Source organism: Narcine bancroftii, chromosome 13 (genome assembly GCF_036971445.1).
Source record: "Narcine bancroftii isolate sNarBan1 chromosome 13, sNarBan1.hap1, whole genome shotgun sequence".
In the NCBI taxonomy this organism is placed as follows: Eukaryota; Metazoa; Chordata; class Chondrichthyes; order Torpediniformes; family Narcinidae; genus Narcine; species Narcine bancroftii.
Genome location: NC_091481.1, coordinates 87587529 through 87600058, shown reverse-complemented (window position 1 = coordinate 87600058; position 12530 = coordinate 87587529). Strand labels below are relative to the sequence as shown.

The following is a 12530-nucleotide window of genomic DNA, read 5'->3' as shown; positions in this document are numbered from 1 at the left end:
ACCTTCTCCCTGTGTCTGTGTGGTTTCCTCTGGACACTCTGGTTTCCTCCCACCCTTCAAAATCGTACGGGGGTTGTAGGTTAATTGGGTGTAATTGGGCAGCAGGGGCTTGTGGGACGGAAGGGCCTGTTACTGGTGCTCTATGTCTAAATTTTTTTAAAGGGTAAAAATCAAAAATAGATTTAGAATTGCCCTTTGATGTTTTGCGGTGAAGTGATGTCAATCTGCTCAAATAAGCAGGGTTAGAGGCCGAGGATTTAAGTCCGATATTTATTAGCATGGGTTGGGTTGGAGGGGTGGAGGACTAGGGTTAAATTAAAAACCACCACCTGGGACCAATACTGCCTCATTTGCAACAGCTTCTGGGGTGGGTGGGGGGGGGGGTACAAGTTGTATCATCATACCATAATTATAAAATGGAACTGCCGGAGGTGCTTAACAGGTCAGGGGGAGAGATTGAGAGCAGAGAATCAGTGACAGTTCAGGCTGACATACTCTCACCAGCATGGAAAAAGTTGGTGCAACACTGGTTCAGTGCCAGCGACCCGGGCTCGAATCTGGAGCCATCTGTAAGTTTGTACAGTCTCCCCGTGATTGCGTGGCTTTCCTCCTGGTGCTTCGGTTTCCTGCCACCCTCCAAAATGTTCCAGGGTTGTACTGTAGGTCAGTTGGGAGTATTTTGGAGGCACAGGATCGTGGGCCGAAAGGGCCTGTTATTGTATCCTGTCTAAATTTTAAAACCCAAGATGTTAAAAGTTGCAAGATTAGTGAAAGGTCTCCTGGAAACATTGATGTTCAATTAAAGCTAATCTGAAAATGAAAGCAGGAGGTGATTGGGAAAGGGAAGAGAGGGGAAAACGTTGGTCAGTTCCATTCCGATACAAACTGGAAAGGTTAATTATCTGAAATTGTTGAACTCATGAGGACTGTGGACAAGATACAGGAGAAGAAATAGGCCATCGAATCTGCCCCACTGATTCATTTTCCCCCTCAGCCCCACCGCCCGGCCTTCTCCCCATAACCTTTGATGGCCAGGCTAATTAAGAACTTGGCAATCTCTGCCTTAAATATACCCAATGACCTGGCCTCCACAACCAGCAACAAATTCCACCCTCTAACTGAAGAAATTCCTCTTCATCTCTATTCTCAGTGGATACCCTTCAATCCTGAAGGTGTGTCCTCTTGCCCTAAAGCCTAGACTAGAGAAACCTTTATGCATCTACTCTGTCCATGCCTTTGAACATTCAAAATGTTTCAATGAAATTCCCCCCTCTTTCTACTAAATTCCAATGAGTTCAGGCCAAGATCTGTCATTCCTCACATGATAACCCTTTCATTCCCAGAATCACCCCTTCTGAAATTCTCTGAACCCTCTCCAACATCTTTAATGAGGAGCCCAAAACTGCTCACAATACTCCAAGTGAGATCTCACCAGGGCCTTAGAGAGCCTCAACATCACATCCCTGTGGAATATCACAGGTCTCTCTTTGGCTTGGCTTTGCGGACAAAGATTTATGGAGGGGTAAATGTCCACGTCAGCTGCAGGCTCGTTTGTGGCTGACAAGTCTGATGCGGGACAGGCAGACACGGTTGCAGGGGAAAATTGGTGGGTTGGGGTTGGGTGTTGGGTTTTTCCTCCTTTGTCTTTTGTCAGTGAGGTGGGGTCTGCAGTCTTCAAAGGACGTTGCTGTTTTGCGGTAGCAACACAGGGCAAACATTCATTTTAACCACCTTACAAAATTAATAAAAATAGTTCATGAAAAGTCAAAATAAGGCAGTGTCTTTATTATTCAGGAATCTGATGGCAGTCGGGAAGAAGCTGTCCTTGTCTTCAGGAACCTTTTTCCTGATGGTGGCAGAGTGAAGAGGGCATAGCCTGGGTGTGGGGGTCCTTGAGGATAGAGGCTGTTTTTTTTAAGACACCGCCTCAGGTAAATGTCCTTGATAGAGTGAAGTCTGCTGCCTGTGATGTCGCAGGCTCTCTCAACCCTCTGGAGAATTTTTTTCTTGTTCTGAGTGTTGGCGGATGTTGACACTCAGGAATTTGAAGTTCTTGACCCTCTCCATTACCGAGTCCTCGATGAGGACTGGGTCACCTTCTCCTTGCTCCCTCCTGAAGTCCTTGGTTTTGCTAACATTGAGTGTAAGGTTGTTGATGTGACAACGAGCTGATCCAACTCCCTCCTGGACGCTTCTTCATTGCCGCACATGATTCTGCCAACAACTGTGATGTCATCAGCAAACTTGTAGATGGCATTGGGATTGTACCTGGCCACACGGTCATGGATGGAGAGTGAGTAGAGCAGTGGGCTAAGCACGCATCCTTGATGTGCATCCGTGTTGATGAGGAGGAGACGTTTTTAATCTGTACTGACTGGTCTTCCGATAAGGAAGTAAAGGATCCAATTGCCGGGGTGGGGTGGGTGGGTGGGTGGGGGGGTTGCAGAGACCCAGAGCTTCTTGACCAGCACTGAGGGAATAATGGAGTTGAAGGCTGTAGTGAAGAGCTGCCATATGTATGGCTTGCTGTTTTCACATCCAACCCTACCACTGGGGTAACAGACCATGGATATTTTGTAAATGGTCGGGGCTCATGTCAGAGTTCAGTGAGTGACAGGGAGGGGTCAGGAGATGGGGAGTGAGGGTAGAGCTGAAGGAGCGCTGCACCAGCTGGTAGTGGCTCTTGTGTGATGCTCATTCATAGATCGATTTGTACTCTCAGGCCTGCGGATAATCTGCTGTTTTGACCTCTCCAGCTGGCACCCACCCCTCAATGAGGCACAAAAATCAGACCCTAAATCACTTTCAGATTTATTGTCAGAGTAGATACACATCACAAAACCCTGACATTCCTTTTCCTATGGGCCAGGCAGAATTACCACTAATTGGTAAAGAAAACATCTACACAACATACACATGTAAACAACTAAAGAAAAAAGAGAAACAGAAAAATCAATAAAGTGAAAGAATCCTGATTGACCTTGTCGTTGAGGAGTTTGATGGTGGAGCGGGAGCAGCTGGTCCTGAACCTGCTGGTGCGAGTCTTTTGGCCCCTGCTCCTCTTTCCTGATGGCAGCAGTGAGAACAGAGCGTGTACTGGATGGTTTGGACCCTTATTGATCGCTGCTCCATCTCCCTGTAGATGTTCTCGCTGGTGGGGAGGGTTTTGCCTGTGATGTCCTGGGATCCATCCACTACCTTTTGCAGGTCTCTGCCTGTGGGATCTCACTGTACATTTTCACCGTGGGACATCACTGGCCCCATGGAGTTTCTGTGGGATCGGAACCATCCCTTTAGCCCACTGATTTCCTGGCATTCCCTCTTCAACACACAGGTGCACTGATTCCCCATTCGGGGTGACTGGCGAGCGTCCGGGAAACGCACTCGACAACCAGAACACATCACCTCTGCGCCGGATTGAACCGACGGTGCCAGAGCTGTCACGGGGAGACTTTGAAGCCTACATTTTCCAGAATGATCCCTAACTCGCTGAATTTGCAGCATTTAGTTTTATGTTCGACCGAAAATATCTGGATGTTCTCAAGGCCAACTCAAGCCACTTCATTTGCTTGCATTGGATCCTCTCTGGAAACAATAATACTGTTTTCTCAGTGATCGCCTCTGCAGGAGAACACGACGTCGGTTAAGGAGGGATAGAAGCCACATGTGGGCCTGTCGGGCCGAACGGCGTTTCTGTGCGTTCACGTTCTTTCTTTTCTTCCTGCAAACGACCAACTTTCGATTCCCAGCAGAGGTCGGAGTGCGGCCAGGGGGGAAAGTGGAGCAAGGTTGCCGAGAGCGGCGGGCTCGACCAGGTGAGCTTCTCGCCGCTGACCCGCCTGCCAGTTGACGCTGGAATCACTCCTGGGCAAGGAGGGGTGGGGGTGGCTGTTCACTCTTAAGGGTTGATGCGGAGTCCACGGTCAACACAGAAGCGTGTCCGCTGTGGCGTGTTCGGCGCACACTCTGCTCCATCACCCTGGGCACCACCGCCCCCTTCAAGAACTCCAGGTAAGACTATGCGAAGTTCACCGCCTAACTTCCAAAGTTACCGACCATATTCTCCTTAAAACTTGGACTGAATTCTGGACAACGGTTCAGACGTGTAATAAGAAGCCGCGATGACTCCTTATGTACTCCCTTTCTCACTGTGTGTCCTTTAAACACATTCGATGTCAATATAAACGCCAACCCATGGACATAACTGTAGTCAGTTTTAATTTCCAGCGATTTATGTGTAATTATGGAAAGTGAATTGAGCGTTGCAATGTTTCAGTGTTTAGCTACAGAGATTTGATCCGGGAAAGACTGTATCCAACAACCGGTTGGGACTCCAGGTCCGAGTTCCCCTCAATCCAATCTCCCGGGCGGTGTGAGGGCAGCGACCGGGAGCGCGGCGGCAGGTGGCAGAATGGGCCACCGACGAGCTGCGCGCCCCTCCCCGACACTGACTCCGTCCCTTCTCCCGCTCCTTTCTCGTGTCTCCCCGCGTTATCCTGTTGCCTCACTCCCCATTCCACTTGAACATGAAGCAATTATGAAAGTTGAACAAACGGGAGAAGGGCAGAGAGAGGGAGACAGAGCGAGCAGCGGTGCGGAGAGAGGCGTAGAGGCAGCGAGCAGCGGTGCAGAGGAGGCGCAGCGGACTGGTATCCTTGACCCGGGCACAACTGTTCAATCTGTTTCGCTGCACAGGCGCTGCCCGATCTGCTGAGCATTCTGTCTTTGTATTTAACCTTTCCAGCATATTTTCCTTTATTCTGGATTTCCCTGTTTATCCGCCAATTTCTTCTCCAGTCCTGTTTGGAACTGACTTGACCCACTTTCTCAGCTAAATCTCTCTCTCTCCCTCTCTCTCTCACACACACACCCCCTTTTACTCCTTCACTTACATACACTCTCTTACACACTCGCTCTCTCTCTCTAACACATACACACACACAACTGATTTGATTTCCTCATGTTCTGCCGCAGTACTAGGCTGACTGACAGCGCAGTGGGGTCCGGGGATCACTTGCGTGGAGTCTGAGGATCGGGCACCGACTGTGGGACGGTCTGAAGCTCATTTCGAACTGTGTGGAACTGACTGTGTGGAAGGTGAGAAGGGGCAATCTAATGACAGCGATTGTTTAAGTTACTGGGTTAGGGGAATGATGTCTATCCGGGACGAGACGTTGAGGGGTGATGTCAGGACAACTTATGAAACGTGTGAGAAATCTGTATTCTGTCAGAAAAAAATCTTCAGTGCCCACTTGACCCATGAAAGCAGGTTTGGTTTGTCTGTTACTTGGACATTAGACGAGTGGATTTATTGGTTTGACGCCGATGTCAATGGGCGAGAACTTTGCTCTAAAATCACGGACAGTCCAGCCCGACAGACGTCAGCCGCGGTCGCGCTGCGCCAGTGGAACAGGTTCTGGCGCTGTCTGTGTGGAGTTCTCCCGTTCTACCTGTGACCGCGTGCCCTCCTGCTGGTGCTCCGGTTCCCTCCCAAGGTCACGTGGGTTGGTGGGGTAATCGGTCAGTATGGATTGCCTCTCATGAGTAAATGGGTAGTCGGATCTGGGGGACAATAAACGGGGGTGTGGGCAGAGTAAAAAGGCGCAATTTGTTAGCACAGATTCGAAGGGCCGAAGCGTTTCAACATGACTGCTGCCTGTCCTAAGGACACTGGTGGACCAAATGGACTTTTATGCGTTTACTATCGCCGATAGAGGGTTTTAATTCAAATGAATTAATTGAATCCGCTGTTTTCGGATCAAGAGGCCAGGCCGTGCCTGTTTGTCCCGGAAACGTAATAAACCTGCTGCTCCCCCTTCAACACAGCAGGACCCAGCAGAATGAGTGTCCTGGGTTGGAGGAAATGCATTTCATACTGAGCTTGGTAGATTCTGTCAGTCAAGGGTATGGGGGAGACCAAAGTGGTCTCTTCTGTGAACAGAGGCATCTGGAGAGGTGGAATGCTCTCTGTACAAACCCTGTCTCTATCATCTTGTTCAACATTTGGCAACCTTTATTCTGATGCACGCCTCTCTCACTCCGCACCCACAGAGTTGCTGATACTGACCAAACCACAACCCCCATTCTCCTTTTACAACCCACCTCACAAACACAGGACATGGCCGACCCCATCTTTGCAGCCTTTTCAGTCCTTGCAACCACCTCCCCCCCCCTTCCAATCCCAGTCTCTTGAACTTGACCAAACTTTGAAATTGCGTCCCACCTCTCCAGCGCCCCTTCATTCACTAAAATGTCCTTCACAACTGACCATGATATTGTGAGCGCCGATTTTTAAAGTTTCTCGAGCGAGCGTCAGATTTGCGTTGGACAGCCGCCCGCGTGAAGCGCACAGGGTGTTGGAGGTACAGGTTGTCTGGAGGGTGAGAATGACCTGTTATCAGTGAACAACGAAGTGCGCACTTTACTCGTCCCAGAAAGGCCAATAGTAATCAAGCCACTCCGGGTCCCAATTGACTGCAATAAGAGAAGACCAGCTCATGCGTTCCAGGTAACACCTTTTGTTGGTCTGGACTCTTCCCCCGGACAGTCTTCAGTCTTTATCCTGACGTCTTCCTGTCCTATACCTTGAAGAAGGGCTCAGGCCCAAAACATCGGTATTATATCTTTACTTGTGGACGCTGCGCGACCTGCTGAATTCCTCCGGCGTTTCTGTGAGTTTTTAAGCCTTGGGAAGGGACTCGGTGGGTGAGGTAGCATCTCCGGAGGGAACAGGGCCGTGGGCGTTTCGGGGATGGAGTGGGGGGGGGGGGCTTCCACCTGAAATTTCCCTCCACGATGCCCATCTGAGTCCCTCCAATGGCTTGTTTGGTTTTTTTTTACACACTGGTACATGGCCCGTTGTTCAAGCAGGAGGAAGAATGTGGGATGAACATTTAACATCGATGAGACTTGGCCGGCAGGTAATATCCCCCAAAGGGAAGCTGACAAGTCAGGTCCTGCTGTTCTTACCAAACTTTCTGCCTTGATGTAACTTCTGGCAACTTGCTCCTGGGTGGGGAATGTGCAAGTTTGTTCGGACACATAAAACCATAGAACGTCACAGCACAGAAAGCAGGCCTTTCTGCCCCTCTAGTCTGTGCCAAACTATTATTCTACCTCGTCCCGCTGACCTGCACCCAGTCCATAGCCCTCCATCCATGTAACTGTCCAAATATTTCTTAAAAGTGCATTCACCACTTCAGCTGGCAGCTCGTTCCGCACTCCCACCACTCTCTGTGTGAAGATGTTCCCCCTAAACTTCTCCCCTTAACCCATGTCCTCTGGTTTGTATCTCACCAACCCTGAAAAAAGCTGATCCACATTCACTCTGTCCCCCTCATAATTTTAAACACTTCCATCAAATTTCCCCTCATTCTTCTCCACTCCAGGGAATGAAGACCTAACCTGTTTAACCTTTCCCTATAACTCCGTTCCTGAAGTCCGGGCAGCCTCCTAGGAAATCTTCTCTGCACTCTTTCAATCTTATTGATATCTTTCCTGTCGTTGGGTGACCCAAACTGCACCCAATCCCCCAATACATCTGTTCCTTAAAGGGACATGAAAATCCCGGAATTGATATCAAACAAAATGGCAGGAATGACATCTTTAACATTTGGGGAGAGCGGGGACAGATTACCCCGAGCCTTGCTTCTAATCTTTGCGTGTGGCTGGTGCAGAACTGGTAAACTGAGGTGGGCCTGACACTATCCTATGGACACAGAGTTTATCTCCACTGACCTGGTGTCGGGACAGGGTGCGGTGATGTGATCATTATTTGATTCGGGGTTGCTCCATTGTGTTGAATTTACACTATCGAGAAGCAGGGTGTAAGATGGAGCTTTTGAGAGTTGATATCAGGACGAGACTGTCAAGTTGACAGCCTAAGGCCAGAAGGCATGACGCGATTTATAGTTGAACCCCGTGAACACGCTGAACATGGTCTGATTTGTCGCGAATTCAGCACCTTTTGTTACAGTTCTTGCAGACGAGTTTATTTTAAAAGACAACCCGCCCTGTAAAGGGCGTCTTTCTCGCCATCGAATGATGAAGTCCGAGAAAATTACAAAAGGGGGGCAAATCCCCGAGAAGCTCGCAATGCAGGAGATTCACTGGGTAACTTTCAGATCGCAGTGCGTGCCCACCGTTCCCCGCTGCGGACACGGCGTGTCCATCCCGCCAGGCTGAAACACGACCGGACACTTCACCCCGAACCGAAGCTTTGCGCCCGCGGTGGCCGCTCTCTTGATGAAGGCCAGATGTAATTGAGCCTCGCACCTTCACAGCTCAATGCTCTCAGCCGCACTCGGCTGTGTCCCGCTGAGCTTCCAGCCCAATACTCTGGCCTCCAGCACGGGACGAGGGCTTTGTCTGTGCGTTCAATGCCGCTGGGGTCGGCACGTCCCCGCCAACCGGGGTGAGGTACTCGGGATCTCTGGCACCGAGAATTTAGCAGCATTGACGTCCGGTTCTCCCTCCATCTGGGGCTTGGGGATCAGTCGCTCAGCATTTTTGCCGCCGAGAATTCCGGAGTCATTATGCCCGGTTCTTCTTCGGGGCTTCAGACTAAGACTAAGCTTTACTCACGTCAAACGGGGTTTGGCATCGCCCTGCCTATTGGGGTTATTTGGAGGGATTGGTTGAGCCTCTCACGGGTGTTTCCAGCGGGATCGCCTGAAGGTAGGTCATGGATTTCACGGGACCTCGCCCTTCCTGAGGGACGTCTGGGGCTGACGCCACTGATCTCCCTCAAGGGCAGCTCCGGACCGTCTCACCCATCTTTACTCCTCCTGCAGCTCTAAACTTTAACGATATTTACACAGAAATGAAGGCAAAATTCTGTAAAAAAAAATTCTCACCACCGGAGTGGTCGTTTACACAGCCTGCCTGTGTGGCGGAGTTTGTCGTCGTCTTCATTTGCCCAGTTTAGTGCCTTTACACAGGCGCTGAAGAGCGGAAACTTTCTGCTCGGGTGCCAGTGTTAGAAATGTCATAATTGCCAATTCCATCCGGTAATTTTTCCACTCGTACCCCTACACATTTTAACGGAGCGGCTACTGTGTAAATTGACCGCAGCTACTTCGTAAGAAACGGGCCGAATGAATATGGCAGGACGACCCCCCCCCCCCCCCCTCCTCCAACAAACGTTTACACAGGAAGGCTGTGTAAAAACGCCCCTGTGTTAACGACCACATCGGGACACCCCGGACGGAGTAAATATGCTCAACTTTTTCAGAATAATTCCGAAATTTCTGTGTAAAAATGCCGACTTATCTCCACTTCAACCAAATTTAGGCGACTCAAGAATATCTCAGGAATACTGAGGATCATTAAAACGGCTGAGAAGTTCATTGGGGTCTCCTTTTCCTCCGTTGACTGGAAGCATTGCTTAAATAGGTCACAAAGAATTATTGAGGACCTTTTCTATCCAGCCCACAGGATCTTTGACCCACTACAACAAGGAAGGAGGTACAGGAGCATCAACATCACGACAGTCAGGCTGGGGAATAACTTCTTCCCACAGGCTGTGAGCTTGATGAATTAACAGGAAGTAAATTATTTAAATAAAAGTGCTAGAGGAATTCAGCATTTGGTATATTTGTCCTCAATAGGTCAATGCATTGTGTGTAGAAGTTGGAGCAGCAGAATTAGGTTATTCCACCCTGCCATTCTACATCAATTCCAAACCACCATTCCATCGTGGCTAATTTACTCTCCTTTTCAACCCCTTCTCCTGTCCTCTTCCTGTAACCCTTGATTCCCTCCCTGATCAAGAGGCTATCGACCTCTGATTTAAATATCCCCAATGTTGTGGCCTCCACAGCCGTTTGCGGCAATGAATTCCACAGATTCACCACCCCCCATCCCCGTAAAGAAATTCCTCCTCGTCTCTGTTTCCAAAGGATGTGTTTGTTTTCTGAGGCTGTGCCCTCTGGTTCCCGACTCCCCCAGCATAGGAAACATCCTCTCTGTGTCCACTCTATCCAGGCCATTTAGTATTTGACAAGTTTCAATGAAATCCCCCCCCCCCTCATTCTTCTAAACTCCAGTGAGTACAGTCCCAAAGCCTTCAAACACTCTTCATATGAAAATTATTTCACTCCACAGAACATCCTTGTGAATCTCCTCTGTACCCTCCCCAATGAGAACACATCCTTCCTTAGATAAGTACCCCCAAACTGCTCATAATACTCTAAGTGCGGTCTGACCAATGCCTGAGAAAGCCTCAACATCACATCCCTGCTTTTATATTCAATCCCTCTCATAATAAATGCTAGCATTACACTTGCCTTCCTTCCCACTGACTCTGCCCGCAAGTTAACCTTTAGGGAATGTTACACAAGGACTCCCAAGTGCCTCAGGAGTTCTGATTTCTGAACTTGTTGCCTGTTTAACAAATAGTCTGAAAACATATTGAAGCTGGTTAGGTTTGGAGTACTGTGTACAGGGCTGGTCACCACACTGATGGGAGGATGTGGCAGCAACAAAGGGAGTGCAGAAGAGATTCACCAAGCTGGGAGGGCTGTGGTTACGAGGAGAGTGTCAATAGACAGGGATTATTCACACTGGAACATTAGAGGCTGAGAGGAGACTTCATGGAAATTTATAAAATTATGGTGGGCATTGGTAGGGCAGATAGTCAGAATCTTTTCCCCGTGTCACTGAAGTCTAGAACTAGAAGACACAAGTTGAAGGTGAGAGGGAGAAATTCAGCAAGAATCAGAAAGATTAGTTTTTCACACCAAGGGTGGTGAATATCTAGAATAAGTGGTGGTGATGGCAGGTTCAATGATAAGATATAAAGGGTATTTAGACAGGTACCTGGATAGAGGGAAGAAGTATTATGTAAATAAATGGAATGAATAAATTGGACAGACGTGGTGAGGCAGGTCGGGTGTCTGTGCTGTACAAGTAAGAAGAAGACAGAATGGGGGAGGGGGAAGTGTTGGCAAATGTGAATCTATCATCCTGGTGAGAAGGAGAGGAAAACAAAGTGTGTTCAACACTGTGACCAGGGAGATGGGTAGCTTCGCTCATGAAATAACTTGGAACAAGGAAGGTCGTTGATGATGCCCTTATTTGTGCAAGTTTTAGCCAATGACATGTACATAATGCTGTAATGATACATTCAATTACCCCGTCAGAATTCAGTCCTTCCAAGTGAACCAATACTTCACTTGTGTACCGCGGTGATTATCTACTGCATTTGGTGCTCATGTGGTAGCCTCTACATCGGAGAGGCTGGAAAGAGACTGGGACATCACTTTGCTAAGCACCTTCACTCTGTCTACATAAGTGACAGTGGTCTCCTAATGGCCAACCATTTCAATTCTGCACCCCACTCCTGCACCTACACGTCTGTCCATGGCCTTGTACTATCCTCTAAGACCATCTGTAAATTGGAGGAGCAACACCTAATTTCCTGTGGGAAATCTCCAGTTTCCGCAAGCCCACTCCCCATTGTCCCTCTCTGCCCCATCCATCTAATTTCCCTCCAGTTCTCCACCCCCTTCCCTTGCCAATAAGAGACAACCCCTTCCCCCTGTTAGCCGATATCCCCTCTCTCCCTTCTCCACCTATTACCTCTTTTAATTTTATAGGTGAGAGGCTCCACCTATTGCCTGTGGGACTGTCCCATTTCCCCCAACATTTTATTTTAGCACCTGTCTACATTTTTTCAGACCTTGATGAGGGGCTTAAGCCCGAAACATTGGTTATGTATCTTTATCTTTGCAATATGAAGGACCTGGTGAATTTCTCCAGCGTTGTGTTTTTTATTTACAACACGATAGAAATTGATTCTGGCCATTGAAATGTGCCACCGAATTATAAATGCATGCAAATTAATCTACAACCCTCACACAGTTTTGAAGGGTGGGAGGAAACTGGTGCACCCGGGGAAAACCAATGCAGACATGGGGAGAATGTACAAACTCCTAACAGACAGCATGGGATTCGAACCCAAGTCATGGGTGCTAACCGCGCTTCTTTGCTTTGTTTCTTATTTTAAGTTAACGAATGGAACTCAGCACTTTGGTACATGCGACAATAAACTGAACTTAAGCTTTAGGTCAGCCAGTTTTCTTTCATCGAGGACATCAGTGAACCAGATGGGTGTTTACAACAATCCAATGTTTTCATGGACGTGAGATTTTTTATTCCAGATTTATTTAATTACTCCATTTTAAATTTTCTGTCTGCAATGGCAGATTCCTAATTCATGCCTCTGACCAATTGTCCAGGCTGCTGAAGTAATGATGTAAAAGTGCTGGATCCTTACATACTGCCGACAAAATGCATTTCATCTGGCTGTTACCTGGTCACCCTGAGTTGCTTTAAAGTTAACGCACAGTCATCGAGGTGGGAGTGCAACATCTCCAGCTCAGATGGCACCTCCTTCCATGCAGCTGAGCAGGGTTCTCAAAGGTCGAGGCTGTGTTTGCCTGCTCAGTTTCATGTCCAGGGTCTACAAAGACCTTTCAAAGCTTGGAACTGACCGTGTAACAAACAAGAGGTTTTTGGCAGCTGAAAGA

The 12530-nt window shown here is 48.5% G+C and overlaps 2 protein-coding genes across 16 annotated transcripts in view; one reads left to right on the top strand and one right to left on the bottom strand.

The window, feature by feature from the left end:
- The window catches only part of rasgrp4 (RAS guanyl releasing protein 4), a 296739-nt gene that overhangs the window by 126130 nt on the left and 158079 nt on the right, over positions 1-12530 (bottom strand). The window lies entirely within an intron of this gene.
- The window catches only part of LOC138747898 (gremlin-1-like), a 42929-nt gene continuing 34231 nt past the window's right edge, over positions 3833-12530 (top strand). The window contains exon 1 of the mRNA XM_069907519.1: positions 3833-4011. Within this exon, the coding sequence (XP_069763620.1) occupies positions 3909-4011 (103 nt within the window). The 5' untranslated portion in view covers positions 3833-3908. The remainder of the gene's footprint in view (positions 4012-12530) is intronic.